Source organism: Megascapheus bottae, chromosome 5 (assembly GCF_031878675.1).
Source record: "Megascapheus bottae isolate mThoBot1 chromosome 5, mThoBot2.hap1, whole genome shotgun sequence".
Classification (NCBI taxonomy): domain Eukaryota; kingdom Metazoa; phylum Chordata; class Mammalia; order Rodentia; family Geomyidae; genus Megascapheus; species Megascapheus bottae.
In genome coordinates, this window is record NC_143513.1 from 7,589,129 (window position 1) to 7,611,894 (window position 22,766).

General features: G+C 41.6%; 2 protein-coding genes across 2 annotated transcripts; both read right to left on the reverse strand.

Annotated features, from left to right (window-relative positions):
• Positions 1–825: 825 nt before the first annotated feature.
• LOC150062793 (putative G protein-coupled receptor 141) lies at positions 826–1,713 on the reverse strand. Its single transcript, XM_090332270.1, has one exon. The coding sequence runs from the start codon at positions 1,711–1,713 to the stop codon at positions 826–828; it is 888 nt and encodes a 295-aa protein (XP_090188396.1).
• Positions 1,714–20,832: 19,119 nt separating this feature from the next.
• Positions 20,833–21,753, reverse strand: LOC150062794 (putative G protein-coupled receptor 141). The gene has a single exon (XM_090332271.1). It carries the CDS (start codon positions 21,742–21,744, stop codon positions 20,833–20,835), a length of 912 nt encoding a protein of 303 aa, XP_090188397.1. The 5' UTR covers positions 21,745–21,753.
• Positions 21,754–22,766: the final 1,013 nt, after the last annotated feature.

Below are 22,766 nucleotides of genomic sequence, written 5' to 3' on the forward strand. Positions count from 1 at the left end.
AGCCACAGAGAACTAGAGTTTAGTTTTATGTAAGTGCATTCTCTTTTGAGCTTAGAAAATTCTCCAGGGACTTTTATTTAAAATTAGATTAATTAGTAATTAAAAGTTAATAAACAGCCCATTGAAATGCATAAACTTTTCATAAGCTCATCATTTAGACATTTTAAGATATACTCACAGTCATTGAAACTTTTTTTGAACCTTCTAAGATTTATCTCTTTTTTTCCTTTCTGGAACATTCATTCACATTAAAATAAATCTTACCTTATGAAATTTTTTCTCGTCCTGAAGTGTTTTATTCACATTTTATTTTCCATAAATACTTTCCCATACTTCTTTTTTTAAAAAAATTGTAGCATTGGGCTTTAAACTTAAGACCTTTTTCTTGTACTATACCATCTTAGCCTTCTGCCAAGTGGTATTGGCATACTGGAGCTTCATGCACCTCCTTAGTCTGGACTACAGTCCTCCTATTTGTGCTTCCTTTGTCCCTGGGACTACAAGTACAGACTTTGATGCCCACGGAGTCTCTGGAACTTTTAAGCCCGAGCCAGCTTCACACTTGGATACTTTACTCTTTATCGCCAAGTAGCTAAGATTAAGGAGGGGGAAGGAGGAAAAGAAATGGTCAAATTCTGTAATTCTAAGGATTGAGCATTTATTCCCAGAGGAGAATAATCAGTCCTCATTGCTTTTTTTTCTTGGTAGAAAACAATTTTGATTAAGTATAATCTAACAGTTTGAGAATTTGAAAACTCTGGAAATCACAGCAGTAAGGAAACAATTTTGTGAGATGATGGCACGCAAGGTGCAACATGAGAAGGCTCAGTGGATAATTCCACCTATGAAACATGGCATATCCAAGCAACAAAGAGTTGTCAAAGCTACACAGATTTCATTGTAAAGCACTAACTTTGAACTTTCTCTCCCTGAATATTGCTCCATAAAGTAGACCCGAAATGCATGGTGAGGTATGAAACAGACAAGTATTACTAAGAGGAAGAAGAAACTCTTGATCTGGGCTCTAAACTCTTGGTGGGCCCACATGTCCGGCCAATGAGCCTTCATCAACTGCAGGAGCACGACCATCTGCATGAGAAAGAGGACCAGCACCGTCGCCAGGATGACAACAATGATAGAATAGTTGAGGATGACCATTTCCTGGTGTTGGAGATCTCTGTGGAACTCAAAGCATCGCTGTTTCTCTGAATAACCAGGGTCGGTACCATATTGTAAAAAAAATATTGGCAAAAATATGAAGCCAGCCACCATCCAAATAGCCATGCTTAGCATGATTGCCTGGTACTTTTGAAACTGTTGCAACTGGAATTTCCTAAAATAAATGAGTAGTCGGAGAGTAACAATGGCCACGTAGAATAAAAAGGTGAAATACATATGGGCATAGAGGATGGCACTGATCACCCGACAGGGAAAAGACCCGAGCTCCCAGGTGCCAGAGAGGTAGTAGCTGAGGCGAAATGGAAGGCTGATCAGAAGGATGGAATGTAACACCATGATATTGAAGACTGCAATGGAAATCACTGTCTGGCTACTTCTTCTGAATATCACGGGTGATATCATAATGATGCCAGTGGTGCCAGCCAGGAAAACCATGCCATAGAGCACTAGCAGAAGCATCCTACAATAGGCATCACACTGGTTGATGTCCATGTTTGAGATGTTGGATGGGGTGGTGGTATGGATCAACTCCATGGTTTCCTACGAAGAGTTTAGTAGGTCATGAGCCCCTAAATCAAAAGTTTATACCATCATGGTTAGATGTATTGGAACACTGCACTCTCTGAGCATTATATGCATTTAACTTGAAATCCTAGACAACTGTTTTTTGTTTGTTTATTTTTGTTTATGTTGGTTGTGGGGCTTTAACTCTGGGACTGGGTGCAGTCCCTGAGCTCTCCTGCTGAAAGCTACTTCACTACCTCTGGGCCTGGGCGTTGTCCCAGCTCAAGGCTACCACCCTACCCTGGAGCCACAGCGCCACTTCTGGTTTTCAAGAGGTTAACTGGAGATAAGAATTTCATGGAATTTTTTAGTGCCTGAGCTGGCTTTGAACCACAATCCTCAGATCTCAGCCTCCTGAGTAGCTAGGATTATAGGTATGAGCCACCACACCTGGTTTAGACAACTGTACTCAAAACCACATACCAGGCTGGGTGCCTGTAACTCATGCTGTAACCCCAGCTACTAAGGAGGCTGAAATCTGAAGATCATGGTTCAAAGCCAGCCCGAGCAGGAAAGCCCAAGAGATTCCTATCTCCAATTAACCACCAGAAAACTGGAAGTAGCACTGGGACTTAAAACAGTAAAGCGCTACCCTTGAACAAAAGAGTTTAGGGACAGTGTCCAGACCCAGAGTTCAAGTCCCCCATGGATATAACCCCTGAAAAGACATAACCAAAAGGTCAGTAATTACAACTAATAACCAAAACATTGAAGAGACATGGGTAATTGTAGGAAAGGTCTTGGGATAGGAAGGTTGGCATGAAGACTCCAACTTGAGGTCAGCATGGCAAAATAAGGGCATGCTCCTGAAAAGAAGCCAAGTGTGCAGGCACATGGCCCAGTTTTCTCCCTAATGCATAGTGCCATGCTCCCAGCCCACAATTATGTTTTTTAAATTTCAAGAAAATTTTATCATGGGTGGTAACTATATAAGATTCTAGATAATTTTTTATAGAAAGAAATTTCCATAGTAGCACAGAAATTCCAAACTGTTTAGATTTGCGATATGAGGTAACTTCTCTGTTAGCTAAAAGTGATTGAAATTTGGCTATGGCCAGATGGACAGCAGAAAGGAGAGGAGATAATACAGAACTTCCAGAGAAAGGAATTTGGGCTATTTTGCTGCTTGTGACACATAATGTTAGAGTAAATGTCAAGAGAAAATTTTAATAATCAGGGATAGTTAAATAATTATTGGTGCAGTAATAGTTTTATATAACCTGTCTCTATTCCTACTTACAATAAGGACAAGAAGTAAAACATTGACTTCTTATAGGCTAATCTCTTTTTTTTTTGCCGGTCCTGGGCCTTGAACTCAGGGCCTGGGCACTGTCCTTGGGCTTTCTCAAGGCTAGAGCTCTACCACTCAGATCTTAGTACCATTTCTGGCCTTTTTCTATGTATATGGTACTGAGGAATTGAACCTGGGTCTTGGTGCATTCTAGGCAAGCACTCTACCACTAGGCCAATCTTAAGAATCATAACATTTGTATGTTTTTTTCTATTATAAAGCTGTCCCAAACACATTAACCTATTGTATTTATTTTTATGATTTATACTTTTGGTGGCACTGGGGTTTGAACTCAGTGACTTACTCTTGCTAGGTAGGTGCTCTATTTTATACCTCCAGGCCTTTCCTGATTTTAGTTATTTTTAAGATAGGACCTGTTTTTTTTGCCCAGGGTTGACTTCAGATGGTGATCTTCCCACAAGCCCAGCTGACTCATTGAATTGCAATATACTGCACGCAATCTACAACTTTTGCCATTTCATAACTAAAGCTTCATGAAGCCAGAATAATGGATGCTCAGAATCTGCACATGCTTTGAAAAAGTGGATACCGGTACTGTTTTATTGCTTATAACAAAATGCTTCCCCTCAAACTCTCAAAACTTACATAACAATCAAACACACCCATCTTCAAACTCTATTATTTCCCCAAAATTTACCTAGGCAGTGCTAGTTATGTTGGAGATGGAGTCTCATGAACTGAGACATTTCTTTTTGTTTTATTTTTTTGTCAGTCATGGGGCTTGCACTCAGCTTGGACACAGTCCCTGGGTTCTTTAGCTCAAAGCTAGTACTCTGCCACTAGAAGCCACAGCTCCACTTGTGAGATTGAGTCTCATGAACTTTTCTGCCCTGGGCTAACTTTGAATCTCAGTCATCTGGATTGCATCCTCCTGAGTAGGTAGAGTTACAGGCAGGACCCATCTGTGTTCTATGAATTTTTCATCACTTCTGAATTTTAAAATATTGTGTTAAAATATTATTTATTTTGGTTTCTAAGTTTTTAAGTGCCTAAAATTTGTACTGAAACGTATGTCTCCCCTTGTCCTGTATGTGTGTAAATGCACCTGCTGTCACCTCTGAGCTTCACATTCAAACTGGTTTTTCTTATTTACTGTATGTAACTCCTGTGAGTGTTGGAATCTTCTCTGTTAATGTGGTCACTTGACCATCTTAAGGATAGCCACCATCTTACAAGCAGCTGTTTTTAGTTAAGGGTATCTGCCATCTAATCTATTATAGTGAAGCCAGGTCCCTTCTTTTCCTAACCCCTTTCATACTAACCCATTGCACACAATTTTGAACATACGTTCTGACTGATGGGATGAGGGGCACTATGCATTAGGGAGAAAACTGGGCCATGTGCCTGCACACTTGGCTTCTTTTCAGGAGCATGCCCTTATTTTGCCATGCTGACCTCAAGTTGGAGTCTTCATGCCAACCCTCCTATCCCAAGACCTTTCCTACAATTACCCATGTCTCTTCAATGTTTTGGTTATTAGTTGTAATTACTGACAAGACCTTTTGGTTATGTCTTTTCAGGGGTTATATCCATGGGGGACTTGAACTCTGGGTCTGGACACTGTCCCTAAACTCATTTGTTCAAGGGTAGCGCTTTACTGTTTTGAGTCCCAGTGCTACTTCCAGTTTTCTGGTGGTTAATTGGAGATAGGAATCTCTTGGACTTTCCTGCCCGGGCTGGCTTTGAACCATGATCTTCAGATTTCAGCCTCCTTAGTAGCTGGGGTTACAGAATGAGTTACAGGCACCCAGCCTGGTACGTGGTTTTGAGTACAGTTGTCTAAACCAGGTGTGGTGGCTCATACCTATAATCCTAGCTACTCAGGAGGCTGAGATCTGAGGATTGTGGTTCAAAGCCACAACAATTAGAACAGTGATTTAGTTTAAAATTTTTGGCCTATCTTTTGGGGCCAGGAGTTTGGCCTAGTGGTAGAGCGTTTGCCTGGCATGCATGAAGACCTGGGTCCAATTCCTTGGTACCACATACATAGAAAAAAAAGCCAGAAGTGGTACTGTGGCTCATGTGGTAGAGCTGTAGCCCTAAGAAAACCCAAGGATAGTGCTCAGTCCCTGAGCCCAAGTCCAGGACTGGCAAAAAAATTGGACATACTCAACTCTAAGCAGGTAAGATTTCAGGCTGAAATTATTGTGAAACAATGAAAGTCCAAATCAGTTGAAATAAGAACATGTCTGAAGGCAGACTCAAGGTGTATGGAAACAGCTAGTGATTGCTGCTTAATAATGGGACAGATACTTAGTTTTCTTTTGGGTTATAAAATAATGGAATGAGATCTACTTGGCAAGATTTTCCTGGTGCCAGGTGGCTCATACCTATAATTCTAGCAACTTGAGAGGCTGAGATCTGAGGATTGTGGTTCAAAGCTGACCCAGGAGGAAAGTCTGTGTGAGTTTTTTCTCAAATTAACTACCAAAAGGCCAGAAGTAGAAGTGTGGCTCTAGTGATAGAACATCAGCCTTGAGTTAAAAAAGGTCAAGGACAGTGACCAAGCCCAACACAGAAGTTTGCATTGTTTCAGTCACATCTCACTCTCAGAATCATCCCCCAAACACTGAGCTTCATGAAGAGAGGTTTGCAGGGAACGAAGCAGCCAGACGATCACTTTCTTTTTTCTTTTCCTTCAACACCTTATATTGGTGACCACAACAGCATTTCTAACATTATCCTTCAAAAATCCATAGCTGAAGGTCTTTCTTTGCCCATGAAAATCAAGTACTGAAATTTCTAGAAGCACATCCTACCCAGAAAAATAAAAGCCACCTAAAGGACTTACTTGTTTTTCACCTTTTCGGATGTTCTTTGATGAGAAACCCCAAGGTTGGGTGCCATTAGTTGATTGAGAGCAGTCTTAGAAACAAGACTGCTTAGCACTGTAGTGGAGCGAGCTGACAGCTCAGGGATAAAGGGGAAGGAATAACTCTCAAGCTTTACACTAAAGGCTTACCAAATTAATCTGCTGAAATAACCGGTCCAGATAACCCATCTGTACCACAAATAGATGTTTGTCTCGCATGGTGAAACATTCACAGTTGCTGGGCTAAGTCACAGTTTTCATTCTGGTGAAATTCTTATTTGCAGAAACTTTCCTCATGCAATGAAATACTTTTATGCCTAATATGTTTTATATTCAGAATGTGAATGGTAGGAGGAAGTATTTTTGTTATGACTTTCATATTCTGCATTTACACGTGTTGCATATGTGATTTCCTTTCTCTCCTGGGTGCCTGCCATTTTGGAGAAGTGCTTGCTTTGAACCTTAAGCCTCTGGTGCTCATTTTCCTCAAGCCTGTTTCATGTTCTTCTTGTTCTGTGTTACTCTCCTAACCTTACACTCACCTTGAAGTGTCCTAAAGCTCTGGAAAATAATTTCAAGGACATATTAGACTTATTATAACATAAAGACACAAGAGACCAACACTTGCCATCAAACCCAACCCAGAATCATATTATTGTTCAGCTATGAAAATTAAAAATTGACTTAGACTTTATCATCTGTAATGCCAGAACATTATGGCTTCCATTTAAGTACTGAGCAATAAAATTCTCATTTGCCTTGGAAAACAATAGGTATTATCTTTACCTATACCATCTGCCACAATGTTTATGGACACAGAGATGAAAAAGAACAGAATCGAAATTGGGGGATCTGAATGGGAAACCATTTCAAGAAAAGCTCCCAATGAAAGATAAAACTCCATCTCCTATTAGCAACTCACTTTTGTACCATCTCAACTCAGCTGGAAAAATTTTACCTGGCAACAAATTTTCAACCCATTTTAAACATCTCTCCTTAAATCCAATTAATTCAAAACACAACATTTGGATAATAGGCTGGGATTTGGACATACTATCTGCCATTGCTTCTCCCATCCTTAAAATGTGCTTTTGAGATGTGGAGGATAAAGTACGTTTCCATAGAAACCATGCTATATTTAGGGGTTGCTTGTCTGATGGAGGACAGAGTGGGAGAGAAATTAGATATGACCAAGGATAAAATAAAAATAAAATAACAGGGAGGTACATGCCTATGAGTTGTTCCTATTGAAAACTTATGGCTACTTGCTCACAGGTGTATACATGGATTCAGCAAACTAGCTACAAGAGTGCTAAGTATTCCATCCTTTTACTAACTATGGACAGATTTAAGCCTCTTCTACTGGCAGGAGTGTCAGTACTCAAAATCAGATCTTTAATGTAAGTAATTTACTCTGGGCAGAATACAAGCTTTTGATTTAACACATGAAGCCAATACAATTCAGAGGTCAGGAAATCACAAGACCACAGGGCCCTTGAGAAGGAGAAGCCATAATCCCTGTTCAGAGTTCTAGTCCCACCTCATCAGGATGCACACGTCAAGAGAAATCCAAAATCATCCATAGTGCATGCATGGATGTCCTATGGTTTAGCTTTCCATTTCTCTAGAATCGTCTCTTTGAAGTAGAGCTAAACTTTTAAAGTGGAAGTTTTATTTTTGTGGTTGTTGGAGGACGGTGGTCTGAGGGCTTGAATGCAGAGTCTGGGCCCTGTCTCTGTGTTTTTGTGTTTAAGCTTAGCACTCAAGCACTTGAACTGCACCTCCACTTCTAGCCTTTTGGTGGTGAATTGGATGGAAGAATGTGATGGACCTTCCTGACCAGACTGGCTGGATTACAGTCATGAGCTGCTGTGGTGTAGCTTATGTGCATTCATTTTACAGGGAAAACTGGGTTCTGTTGAGGAACATTACTTCTCAGTCTAATCTCTTTCTTTTGGGCTTGCTCTATGGCAGGCACCACAGGCAGAGGCTCCAATCTTCCAAAAGTTCTTATTTGCATGGTGTGCGAACTCCATCTCTTAATGCTTTCAGAGCTTCCAGAGGATGGAGACATCTAATCAATAAGTAGGAAACATTTTGTTCAACACAGGACTTCTCCCATAATTATCTTTGAAATTTCAGATATCTAAATATTGTGTGTGAGTCAGCTCTTATGCCTGAGGGCCCAAGTCCAATTTTCTTATAGGAAGGGTCATTTACCCCTTTGCAAGTTACTGGATAATGTGGTTTAGTTTTGTCCTCCCCTCTTTATTCTGGGCCTGTACGGAAGTCTGATTGTGTTCCCTCAGTGCACACAGAGGATCAGATGGCTTTACTAACACATGATCTGTGCTAGACTCTAGACTGCGTTGTAGCTCAGATCCATAGATTAGACCTAACTGCTCTCTGAAATGATAATTATCTTCAGATCTTGACATCCAGAGGGAGTCCAGTCAAGATTTGCTTTGCAATGTTACCTGATTAATGTGACAAGGAAGACTTAGTACAAATCCATAGAAAGAGAGCCCTTCAGGCTATAATAACATCCAGACATGGACTAGGATACAAACAAGTGTCTTACCATAGTGCTTTAAAAAAAAATCAACTTTCCAACCAAGCATGGTGACTTATGCCTATAAATCTCAGCACTTGGGAGGCTAAGGTACTTGATTCAGAAGTTCAAGACCACCCTGAACATATGTATGAAAACCTGCCCCAAACATATAAGAAAAATAAGCTTCTAGAGCAGTATTATTCCACTGGCCACCTTGGATTTTGCTAAGATACAGACATCAGCTCAGCTGTTAGGTGGTTGGACCTTAGGTGGTTTGGCATGCCTAACTCACAAACTCACAAGCAGAAGCATTTAAAGGGGCCACACACTTGGTGCAGTAAGACCTCCCCCCTCCCTTACCCTCCCCACTGATGTGACAGCTGTTTGCCATAGGTAGTTATTTCAGTCCATTGAAATTCAATAGACTTTAATGGTTTGCTTCCTCAGTCACAGTAGCTACATTTCCAGTTCTTTATCACAGACACTTCTGTTGAATAGATTTATTAAAGAAAACACAATGTCAGTGGGTGCTGGCGATTCAAGCCTGTGATCGTAGCCACTTAACAGGGTGAGGATGGAAGGTCCATAGTTCCAGAGCAGCCTGGGCAGAAAAGTCCACAAGACCCCCTTTGAACCCAGAGATGGGTACACTGACAAATTCCTGTCATCAGGATCATAGTTCCAGGTTAGGTCAGGCAGAACAGTTCAAAAGACTCCATCTTGACGAAGGGTTTGGATGTGGTGGTTTGTACTTGTCATCCTAACAAGGGCTGGAAAGCTGAAATAGGTGGGTTGCACTCCAGGTAACATGTCTAGGTAGGGCATGAGGTCCTATTTCAAAAATAAACAGTAGGGGCTGGGAGTTTGGCCTAGTGCTTGCCTAGCATGCATGAGGACCCAGGTTCCATTCCTTGGTACCATATGAATAGAAAAAGCTAGAAGTGGTGCAGTGGCTCAAGTGGTAGAGTGCTAGCCTTGAGAAAGCCTGAGGACAATGCCCAGGCCCTGAGTTCAAGGCCCAGAACTGGAAAAAAAAACCAGTAAAAAGCAGGGCTGGAGATGTGACCCAGCAGTAGAGCATGTGATGAGCAAGTATAAGGCCCTGAGTTTAAATCTTAATCCTGCTTTTAAAAAAGAAAAAAAAACGGGCTGGGAACGTGGCCTAGTGGTAGAATGCTGGCCTAGCGTGCATGAAGCCCTGCTTTTGATTCCTCAGTACTACAGACACAGAAAAACTTGAAAGAGGCACTGTGGCTACCTTTGAGCAAAAGAAGCTCAGAGACAGTGCTCAGGCTTTTAGTTCAAGCTCTAGGACTGGAAGAAAAAAAAAAGATGAATGAAGAGGAGGGAGTGAGAGAGGGAGGAAGGGAGGGAAGGAGGGAAAGAAAATCTATTTATTAAGTAAGTCCTAACTCCCATGGACCTCACCTCTTTCCTGGAGATAGGCTGTGAGTTTATATTGGGAGAATATCAAATGAGACTTGGCAAATATGCTTGTTTGAAAGAGAATGGTTAATGAACCTAGAGACAAAGGGGTCTCTAGCAAGGCATGGCCAAAGGGCTCCCAGGTGGTTGAAAGGAAAAAATGATCAAAGAGGTGAAAAGTGTTCACAGACCGGATGGTAGAGATGGGCAGAGCGAGGGCAGGAGTTGGCAGAATACAAGCTCCAGCAAGGAGCAGTGAGCATGGCCATTTTCTGCCTTGATAAATTTCAGCCACACCTATGCTGGGCCACACAGCATGCTGGCTGCAAGGATGAACACAGTGGGGATTGCTCTCGTCACAGTGGGCCACTATGACTTAGTTCCAAGACAGCCTGCAAATACCACTCATCAGCCATCAAGGATTTCACAATGTCTAGTCCTAAGAATCAGCTTTCAAACAAACCTTACATGGTCTTCTGGTTAAGTAGGGAAAAATTATTTTGTCTTTATAGCCCCAACAACTACAGAACTCTTGGCTCCTTCGCGGGGCCTCCAGTGAGGGTGAAGAGCCATTTCACTAATCACTTTTTTTTTTTTAACTCAGAAATCTCACCAAAGCCTTAAAAAAAATAAACCCTGTTTTCAAGGAGAGGATAAGCCCTAAGGGATTTTTGCCAATCAAAGTCTGAATCCCTTATTTTGAGTGTGAAAGGCAGTTTTAATTAACTGTGTGGGTCAGCCTTCTTTCAAGGAAATAGCACTTCTTAAAATTATACTAATTGCCTTATTATAAGTGAACACAAAGAGAACTCAGCAATGTGCAAGGATGATTACACGTTTCCCTCTGTGTGCCACAAAAGTCCACTCAAGAAGAATAGTAGGTGAAGTTTAATTTCCCCAGGGCAGTGTAGCATCTTTGGCCGGTTCAGAATATTGCCAGAATATTGGGTTACAGCATAGCAAGGAATGGCTGAGAGAGAACTCTAGCGAGAATAAGGAGCAACTGAATTTGAACTGGGTGAGTTGTACTACACGAAGAGATCTTTGACTCCTTCTAAAAATAGGTAGCATACGATTTTCCCCTGCCATACAAGGAATATATATATATATATATGTCAGTAGTTGACTAGGGGGTTTCAATTTAACATGTTGATTTGTGAGAACCACGCATCTTGATGTCACTTTTTCAGCATCCCCCCATCTGTCCCAATTCTACTCATCCCATTCATTTACCTAGTGACATTTTTTATATATATACATGGAAGAGTATGGCTGCATTTGCCCTACAGGGGATGGATATATATATATATATACATATATATATTTGAAACCAAATGCAATAATGGTATGTAAATAGTGATTATACTGCATTGTTTAAGAAACCATAACAATATAAAATAGTTTCCACATGTTCTGCTATAAACATCATTTCCCCCCTCAGTAGTTTCAGTTTGCAATTGATTAATTCCAGAATTTCAGATACAGAGAGCTGACGCTAGCCAAGCCCAGCCAGTCAGCAGTCATTTGTCTAATAAAGCTAGCAGTGCTTTCATTTAGGCACAATTCCATACTCCTGTCTTACTGTAAATGCCAATGTTTCCTAACTATCTACAACTGAAATCAATACCAAACCTTACTACATTCTTTTTAAATCACCCTTCAGCCTTGAAGACTCTGTAAACTTTGTACCCTGGTTTCCTTTTAACAGACTTTCCTTAGTTTCTATCAAGAGTAAGCTTAGCTTAGTAACAAGTTTTTTTTTGCTAGATTTTGGAGGAGTTATTGTTTGATTCAATAAATTCCCACAGTAACCTTCTAAAAGTTGAATGTTTTAAAATACCATTGCAGACCAGAGGAATTTGAGGTTCTGAGAAATTCAGAAACATGCCTATGCTTCATGTACTAATAAAGGCTGATCAAGGACACAAACCAGAGTCTGTCAGTTAAAATAAGAATTCAATTTCTCACCCATTCATTGTTCTAATATATATTTATTGAATGCAATACAACCCGAGCTCATAATGACAAAGGAGGCTTAAAGGCTTACCTTCCTTCAGCAACTCTAACTTGTAGTTAAAAGGTTTGAAAAAAAGAATAAATAAGAATGTATGAGTGATACTAACATTTGCTGACATATAAAGTCATCTAGAAGGTAGAGAATGAGGATCTACAACTTTGAGCAGTCAGTGTCTCTTTCCTGAGACACTGCTGGAGCAGATGTGGTGATCTAGAATCTGGGAATATATTTTCAGCCGCAGGATCAGAATATGCAATATTTCCAAGGCCACGAAGTCAACAACAACCACAATACAATAGAAAAAGGAGGTGAGTGTGAGGAAAGCAGGGAGGCACAATTATGGAGCTTCCATTTTTAAGTTGAGTGGGATGAAAAGGTATTGGGAAATTGGGAGTGGACTCTAACAAAATCTAATCTATACCTTCAAAGAAGGCTCGTGTGTGTGTGTGTGCGCGCGCGTGCGTGTGTGTGTGTGTGTGTGTGTGTGTGTAAAAAGTGATGGTGGTGTAACAGAAGGCTGAGTACAGCTGTTCCCAGCCCCAACAGCAGCAATGTATGGCTCAGTGTAGTGGTTCAAAGGCAGGGTCATCAGTGCATGGCCGCAGAGTGACAGAAGTGTGAGGGGAGAGGATGTCCAGAGCCACGTTGCCTTTAGAGCCAGGTCTGCCCTCTCTTCATCCTGCAACAGAACTGAAATATCTCTCTTGTCAGGAGGGCAGGTGCAGGATTGTGCTTGTCCAGGGCCTGTGCTGAAGAGCCCCGGGCAGTCTCTCAGCCTTGGTGGCCTCTTATTTGTATGCTCCCAATCACAAGTGTGTCCATCCTGGGGGGTAGGGGGGAAAATGGCTCCAGGACCTTAACAGATGAGTCCCAAGTACCCTTACTCCTTAGACACCATATTCCCCAGGAACCCCATTTCTTAAGGACCCCTACTCCTTATGGACACCCTACCTTAGGTACCACAACTCCTTGGCAGATTCCCTGTACAGATTGTCTTTGGGGACTTGCTTTGTGTACTTTCAGGCCTTTATCCTGAGAATAGTATCACTTTCCAGCAAGATCTGAATTTTGATCCTTCTGGGTGGTGTGCTCAAGGGTGCGGGCGGTGGGGGTGGGGACGGTGTCCATAAATCAAATGCATTTTCTTTTTAAATTTTCTGCCTCAAATTTGAAGATGCACGCTCAGCTTTTTTCCTAGCATATGCAAATCTTTAATTTTTTTTCATATTTTGAATGTTATGTTTAACAAACAAGTATTCAAGAAAGGAATCTCTATATGTAATCACTGGCACATAGATTTTAGAACATAATTAAAATTAATCTGAGGGTTTGTATGTCATAGATACATATCAATCTATGTAACATGTCTATAGAGTGTATATCCCATCATAGATTTTTATGTCTATGTGGTTATATTTATATCTCCAATACAATGTCCATAACATTGGGTACCCGAATATTGGATCTGTTTGGATCTAATAGCCACATGTTAAGGATACCATGCACCTTTTGTTCCTTTGGTCTTGACTTACCTCACTCAACATGATTCGCTCTAGATTCATCCACTTCCCTGCGAATGCCATTATTTTATCTTGTCTGTTGGCTATGTAGAATTCCATTGTGTATATATACCCATTTTCTGTATCCATTCATCTGTAGTGGGGTATCTGGATTGTTTCCATCATCTGGCTATTGTGAATAGTGCAGAGATGAACATAGCTGAGCAGGTGTCCTTATTGTATCTTGGGTCATGATGTTCAGGATAGATGCCCAGGAGTGGTATGGCGGGATTGTAGGGAAGGTCTATTTTCAGTTTTTTAAGAAACCTCCAACTGCCTTCCAGAGTGGCTGAACTAGTTTACAATCCCACCAGCAATGTAGTAGGGTTCCTTTTTCTCCACAATCCTGCCAGCAACTGTCATTGTCTGAGTTCAGAATATTGGCCATTCTAATTGGAGTAAGGTGGTATCTTAGGATTGTTTTCATCTGCATTTCCTTTATGACCATGGATGATGTTGCTCAGCTGTTTTTTTTCAAAGCTGGTGAGCTACAGCTCCACTTCCAATGTTTTGCTGGTTAATTGAATATAAGAATCTCTTGGATTTGTCTGGACTGGCTTAGAACCAGGATCACCAGATCTCAGGCTCCTGAGGAGCTAGGATGAAAGGTATGAACAACCAGATCCTGACTGTGTATTTATTTTTTAAATCTTAACTGTCCAATGTGATGGTTTATTGTGATATTTCCATACATTCATGTGAAGTACTTGGAACATACTCATCTTGCTACCACCCCTGTGACCATCAGTTCTCTTTACCTCTTAGTAGTTAATTCCTAATTACTCCAATCTGCTTTTATAGCTAATGACTCATTATGTTAAGGTTTCCCTGTTCAAATTACCATGTGGTTTCTGTCTCCTGATTGGGCCTTGATGGATACAGAAAGCACTGAGAATAATTTCTGGGTATTTGGTCTGATCAAATGGGTAAGAAGCAGTACCATTTGCTGAGATGAGGAAGGTTAGTCAGTTAAAGGAGGAAATCAAGTGTTCTTCTCTGGTTAAGTTAAATTGCTTATGATTATAAGTGGAATTTTCAAGTTGTCAGTTCTGTATTGATGGCAGGATTCCAGGAAAGAAGAAAAGGCAAGAGACATACATTGTAAAATTCAGCTTATAGGCAACATTTATATTTTTATTATCCTTAAGATATTGGATAAAGATATTTCAGTACAACATGTCATTTTATGAAGACAGTACATGTGGGCCAATGTAATCTTTTCCATCATTCAATATAGATGACACTGAAAGTCACAGGACTGTCTAAGATCTTTTCAGGAAGACTGTAGAAAGAGAGAGACAGAGGGTTCTGGAAAACTGATTCCTGTTGCATTCCAGTATTTAGAGACTGAAGAGAGGAGAATAAGTGACAAAAAAAGAAATGGAATAACTCAAGTATAAGGGGAAAAATCTAAAAACAGGAATCATTCCAATAACTACATAAAATTGATTTAGGTGAAGACTCATTATTAAGCATTGCCCTCAATGACTTTGACAAGATGGGTATGGTAACAGCCATGTCCTAGAAAGTGTGAAACTGGGCAAAGACAATAAAATAAGATGAGGAACTGGAAACAGAAACTGGAGTCAATGCTGTTCAAAACCCTTTCTTAATATGAACCATAGAAGGAAGTGAAACAAGGAGCTGGCACTGCCTGGAGACACAGGGTGAGATCTTGCTTCATTAGTTCTGCGTCTTTTCTGCAGACATGGGTTTTATTGGGATAGAACATAGTGCAGTGGAAGTTGAGAGGTGCAGTGCAAGGGCAAAGTCCTATGTAGAGGAGAAGGGATAGGGCTCTAAAATAATGGAGGCATCTGTGCAACAGTCATGACATTGTGGTTTTGTCATTTTGAGTTAAATGACCAGCATTGATCATTTAGAGCTCGGTTTTGTGGAGCCCGGAGTTTGACCTAGTAGTAGAGTGCTTGCCTAGCATGCACAAAGATCCAGGGTTGATTCCTTGGTACCACATACATAGAAAAAGCTGGAAATGGTGCTGTGGCTCAGCTGGTAGAGCTCTAGCCTTGAGAAAACCCAAGGACAGTGTTCAGGCCCTGAGTTCAAGGCCCAGTTCCAGCAAAAAGAAAAGTTTTGTGGTTACAAAGTTCACTGTAGAGAAAGTCCATTTATATCATGTACTAGAGTTGATCATTTTCATTGAGCTCAGTGAGGCGAAACTGAATATGTGAACATCATACTTTTTGTAACTGTGTTCCTCAAGACAGGATAGACAGAATTCACTCTGCCCTTCTTACCCCTAACACAATACATGGCATTTACATTTTCACCCTGTTGGGTATTTCAAAGAAAATGAAAATATTCTAGGGCAATTTCGTTTTAGCAAATTTAGCATTTTTAAATGAGCTATAGAACTTGTGGCCAGGGATGGGAAGGGGAAATGGTGGAGAAAGCAACGAAAGGGTGACATTGTCCAAATATACTCATTACATGACTTATGAAATGATAATCCCTTTGCACCACACCCTAATAATAACAATAAAATTATACTTAAAATGAATTCAGCATGGGCCGGGATTTTGGCCTAGTGGTTAAAGTGCTTGCCTAGCATGCATGAAGACCCGGGTTCGATTCCTCGGTACCACATACATAGAAAAAAGCCGGAAGTGGTGCTGAGGCTCAAGTGGTAGACCTCTAGCCTTGAGAAAGTCCAAGGACAGTACTCAGGCCCTGAGCTCAAGCCCAGGACTGGCAAAAAAAATGAATTCAGCATTTTTAACCTCTTACTATATACTTAAGAATTAATTTAAAACTTTCATATGTCCAAGTAAGTTCTTTCCATTCAATGTATATTCACTTCTTGGATATTTATCACTGACTTCAATCTCAATTTTTTTTAAAAAAAAGGTTTACCAACAGGCAGCTCTTCATGAAAGATGGTGCCATTTGGATTGTTGTTGTCATAGCAACAGCAGCCACAAGATTCTATATCTCTGTGATACACAAAGATGAGCCAAAGGGGACCTGAGGCCAAAGACTAAAAATTGACTGATATTGTCAAGAAAATGATCTCTGTGTACAGAAGCACAACTAGCATCTCATAAATCATATAAACATAGTTTATAATTAGTGTTTTTGATATTTCCATTGTAATATCATACAAATAGATTATGAAATTATATTTTGTGGTGTAACAGTGAGTATATTCCACTTCAGGAAAGACTCGCTGCCTTGACATTGCATTTCTCATTGTCTCCGTCACCTCTCACTTACGATCAATAGGTTATGTAGAAGTTTGTTGTCACTAGGTAGGAGAGGAATATCACAAGGACAGAGCTTCACCCAGAGTTAGTCTGGGCACATAGAGCTAGCCATAGACAAGATGCCTACGTAATCCTAAGTATGAATCTGTCTGTCTCAGAGAGTGTTCTAGAATCCCTGCAACCTTTCTCCCGCCTCTAGGCTAGTCACACCTACCAGAAATGACCTTGACAAGCAGTGGTTGAGAGAAAGTCACCAACTCAGTGGATAGGGACAGTTAAGGCCTGGTTGGTCCCTCATCACCAAGGAATACATGAACAGGAACAAAAGATCATATGAGAGCAAATCCACAGAAACTATTCTAATGATAAAGAAAGCACATTGGATTAAAAAAAAAAGATTTTTGAATGAGAAAGTGTTTGACAATTCTGAACCATTCATAAAAGTCAAAGCACATGTTTCCTATAAAGAGGTTCATGGTAAATTTATAGGTCGCTGGGTTATGATAAAAATGAAGACAATGAAAGAGGAGTTTTCTACAATGGTAGAAAATTTCACGATATAATGCTATGAAACTAAACATGAAGATAAAATTTAAATGCAAGCTGGGTGCGGTGGCTCACACCTGTAATCCCAGCTCTTCAGGAGGCTGAGAGCTGAGGATCAAGGTTCAAAGCCGGCCTAGGTACAAAAGGACCTGAGACTCTAATCTTCAATTAACCTCTAGAAAATGGGAAGTGGGGCTTGGCTCAAGGGTAGGGCAATAGCCTTGAGCTGAAAAGCTCAGGGACAACACCTAGGCTGAGTTGAAACCCCAGGATACATACATGCACATATGCACACACACACACACACACACACACACACACACACTGCACATGAAAAGCAAACTGTGAAGGTGGTTCAAAGGGGATGAGTATACCAAATCAATTCTAACTGAAATGACTAAGGAAATATTAACATACTGAATATCACAAAAGTGGGGGGCACAGGCACCAGTCCGAGCAGCTGGAAAATTTCGTGTGGACTCAGTAGCAAGAAAAGAATCCTTTCCTAAAGGGATTCCCTTCCTAAAGCAATGACATGGCTTTCAAGTTGAAGAAGAGTTACTGTTCTCCAGGGGGAAAAATCATGACATTGGAGAAACCCTGACTCTGGGGTGAGCCTTTCCAATATCCAGGGGGGAAATGCCTTGGAATCCCCTTCATTTACAAGGTGCACACACAGTCTGTGTTTACAGCCATGATATGTTCAATCAAAACCCAGTGGGTATTCATCTCCCCAATACCCTGAGTTCCTCATCGTCCAACTTTTATACTGTGGGAGAAAATACTTAACGGCTACTTAATTGTCTGAGCTCTTAGTAGTACGCATTGCCCTTGCCTTGCTTTAACGTCATGTGTTCTTTGTCTTTCCAAAATCAAATCCTTACCTAGAATGTGTTCAGATGTGAAGTCTTACTGGAAGAACCGCATTCTTTTTACAGCTCCCAGTTTCTTTCCCTGTGTGACCTTTAACTTCCTCTATCTGCGTAGTGCTCGCAGGCCCCAGATCCTACTGCATCTATGTGATCTCCTAATTAAGTATCTCAACCTTGACGGTAGCAAACACACCTGACAAAACAAACTCGGTCACTGCTCAGCTCGGTGATGTGGCCATCGCTGTGCACACGCGAACTGCGGTCACTGACATTCTGCAAGGCAACGGAGCGATCCAAGAACATGACAGCCAAATGGGCGGTTGAATTGAGCATCCGTTGAGGACTGCATCACAGCTCTGGATCCTTACAGACTAGAGACTGCAGATTTGACAGAAGGTGGAGAGACTTGAAGACAGCTGTAGAAGGAATGTGGACTTTGGCATCTATTCTTGATGTGTGTGTGTGTGTGCGTGCACACGTGCATACATGCTGGTTCTGGGGCATGGACTCAGGGCTTAGACACTGTCCTTGAGTTTTCATGCTCAAGGCTGAATGCTTTGACTTGAGCCATAGTTCCATTTCTGACTGTTTTGGTGCTTAATTGGAGTTAAGAGCCTCACAGACTTTCCTGCTCTGATGCCTTTGGGCTGGGATCCTTAGATCTCAGCCTCCTGAGTAGCTAGGATTACAGATGTGAGCCCCTGGAACCTGGCTTTATTCTTGACATTTAAGGCGATATCTTCCTGAGAACAAGAAGAAAAGAGAAAGGAAAAGAGAAGGAGAGGGAGAGGGAGAGGGAGAAGGAGAAAAACACTTTTCTGGGAAAAGAAAGGTCTTTTGAGGCCCTCATTCTTCATTCATACCATGAATCACTGAGGTTTTTCTGAAGCATTAAATATGAAAGTGGAATAGCTCCTTGGATTTTTTTCAAGTTAATAAAATGGTGAGGCTGTGGAATATTGTATGGCAGGAGGAAAAGAAAACAAATGAACAAAGGTCAATGTAGATGTTAATAGAAGTTCTGAAAATAATCATTTAATGCAATTCAATTAGCATGTGTTGTTAAGCGATGAAACAAATCACAACGTATTACAAAGACTTTGGTAAGAAAACCCACATGATTCAATTTTTTTAAAGGCTACACTTTTTTTTTATTACTTTCAAGTGCATTTATTCATCCATTCTTCAAGTATCTAGAAAACTTCTAAATGCAGGATAATCTCATAGTCCAAAGCAATGGTTATTTTAAGTGTTTCTGAAAAGTTCTTTTTCTTTTAAAAAATACTGTAGCTTCACTTATTTACGAACACATAGTTTAACTGGGAGCTTGTGGCTCATATCTGCAATGTCATCCTAGCTACTCAAGAAGCTGACATCTAAGGATCACAGTTCAAAGCCAGTCTGGACAGGAAAGCCTGTGTGACTCTTACCATCAGTTGACCACCCAAAATCCAGAAGTAGAGCTGTGAATCAAGTGGCAGAGTGCTGGCCTTGAGAAGAAAAGCTCAGGGATGGCATCCAAGCCCTGAGTTCGAGCCCCAAGACCATTACAAAGACAAAAGCAAATAAACAAAAAGGTACATAATTGTAAGAGTGTACTAGATTTTAAAGATTTTAGTATTCCTGTTCTTTACCTCTTCTCCCCCCCCAAACCCTCTAAATCCACTGTGGCCAAAGTTGACCAGAAAATACAGAGAAACAGAGAGAGACAGGAGGTGGGGGAGGAAGAGAGAGTAGGGGGCATCACCTCCTTTGGATATTCATTTGAGTGTTATCAGCCCACTGGTCCAGAATGTTCTGTAGATAGTCTTATCACTATGGAGATGTGTTCAGCAAATTTAGGATTCTTGGTGAAACTGATTGGTAATTTTGAGCACTTATCTCCCTATGTCCTTAACTCAATCTTTTTAAACAAATCAAGAAAACTTTGAGGAAGTCCTGACTTGTCTTTTTGTTGCTCTGGATAAGGTAAGATAATCTATAAAAAGTTTTGTTCTTCTAAGTGCCAGTGATTATATGTAGAGATTCCCTTCTTGAATACTTGTTTGGTAAACATGACATCTGAAATATGATGTAAAAATCAATGTTAATAAATTCTTTAATTAAAAAAAAAGTTTTGTTCTAGGACCAGAAGCATGGCCTAGTGGTAGGGTGCTCGCTTGGTATGCATGAAGCTCTGGGTTCAATTCCTTGGTACCCACATACACAGAAAAAGCTAGAAGTGGCGCTGTGGTTCAAGTGGCAGAGCACTAACTTGGAGCTAAATGTGTTCAAGGACAGTGCGCAGGCCCTGAGTTCAAGCCCCACCACTGGCAAAAAAAAAATAGTTTTTTTCTATTCCTCCCCTTGTCTGTGTTTTGTTGGGGGTATGAATGGAATGGACTTTCTGGTCTGGTAGCTCAAGCATGGTTTTGTCTTCAGAGCTTGATACTGATCAGGATTGACCTAAGCAAAGTGAATGGAAGTCAAAATAACTACATAGCTCAGTCCAGTCCAAAGGCCTCCCCCGCCCCCGCAAATTAATAAAGTGCTAACAACGTCTATCACCTGTTGGACCACGTTGCCTGGACAGGGCATGCGTATTGTATATTGGCCAGCAGATCATGATGATAACTTTTCGTGAGTATCTTTCAGAGACCACGGGAACCAAATAGGAATGAGTGCACTGATATTTTATGATCTTTTAGTGCTGCTGCTGAACCAGGCCTGGTTTTGGTCCAGCCTTCCTCCCACTGCTGCCTATGAAGAAGGGGATACTCTGGTCTTGGCTAACAGCACAGAAGGCAATTCCACAGGTCAATGATCTTCTGTTTAAACCACCGGCTCCCTCCCAAAACAAAGAGCAGGAGGTCGCAGCAGCTGACTGCTGTCACACTCAAGAAGATTTCATTGTAAAAGCTGTGGTTACAGTCATTGGAGTGGCCAACCACATACAGGTAATAGATCCTGAAGATCTGGTAGGGCAGAAAACAAATCAGGATGATAGCGATGAAAACTAAGTTTTTCAGTTGAGCCCAAAACTCCTGGTGTGACAGTAAAGAGTGGCGGAGCCTCTTCACCATGGAAACCGTGAGGAAGACTTGGAATCCCAGGAGAAGGGCTGCAGCCGCAATGACAAACACAACAATCATATAGTTGACAACCTGCACATAGTCACGGGCAAGTTCCTTATGGAATCTGAAACAGTGGTGTTCATCGTATTCTTCATGATTCCCATACTGAGAAACAACCACAGGGACTACGATCACTAGGACCAAGACCCACAGGGCCACGCTGGCAGCCACAGCATGCAGCTTGCGGTAGAATTCCACCTTGTCCTTGCCCTTGAAGAAGGTGAGGTACCGGATGACCAAGATGACCACGTAGAAGAGGAAGGTCAGGTACATGTGCACATGCAACATGGCGCTCACAAATTTGCAGAAGGGCAACCCGAATACCCAGGTGCCCTGGATGAGGTAGGTGAGGCGGAAGGGCACAGTCAGAAGGAAGACCCCGTGGACTACCACCAGGTTAACCACGGCTGTGGTGGTCACTGAACGGGAGTTCATCTTCACCAGCCAGAACAAGATAGAGACGATGCCGACCAGGCCTCCGAGGAGCACCACAGAGTAGAGCCTGGTGAGATGGGGGGACAGCAGAGGGTCGCAAGATGAATTCCCAGAGGTGTTGTGGTCAGCCATCTGCCAGCTGTCACCTGAAAGACAAAAGGGCAGAAGTAGACCCCACAAACCCCAGAGCCTTGTGCAGAGCTAGTAAGAGGCATTGAAAAGTGGTGTGATTTGTCTGTGCTCACGACATTAACCTTTATGTGCCTTAAGAATAAAAATGATATACCCTGGGTGTTGGTCCACTTGAGATTTAACATGGAGGAAGTCATCAAGATACTGTAGCCCAAGTTATACTGCTAATGGGCATCTCTGCAGACTGGTGGCTTTATAAAGAATAGTGGTTAATTTGGGCTCACAGCTCTGTAAGTCCAAGGGCCACCCTGGTGATGACTTTCTTATGGGTGGGGTAACAGGAATGTGCAGAGGTCCTGTGGCATACTCCTGTGTCCATGTCTCCTCTGGTCCTGCCCTCTTTCAAAAGAAGCAACTGTGATTGGGTCACAGGGATGCTACCTTAATGACATCAGCTAATCCTAATCTATAAAAGATCTCACCCCTGTCGGAAGATGGCAATGAGACAATAGGGACCCAGCCTAGTTCTCTCCCACAAAAAGAGAGAATCAGGGAATCCCACAAGCCAACTAACTTAAGAAATCCACAACAACAAATTCAAGAAGCAACGGAGAAATACTCAAACCAGAAAAAAAATCCAGATAATGCCTATATCGAATGTTCTCAAAGAGTCTGAAACATGATGACCCCTCCTCCATCTCTCACCACCGTGGCAGAGGGCACAGGGCCCTGGAAGCCCCGAACTCCAGCTACTCCAGCAAGCAGTGGATCCTAGGTGCAGAAACCCACACAGACTGGGCATGGGCAGCACAGACAGCAGCGGAGACCAGTGGGGAAGGGAATGACCCTCCAACAGCATGGAGCAGCTTACAGCCAAACGCTGAAGAGTAAGTGGTCCAGCGGGTTTCCCTAAACCCATCAGGAAAGCAGAGCTGGTGGCGAGCTACAGAACTTAACCCAGACCCCTCCACCCCGCCCAAGAAAGACTGGCAAGTGCAGGGGGGCAAGGAATTCAGAATCCT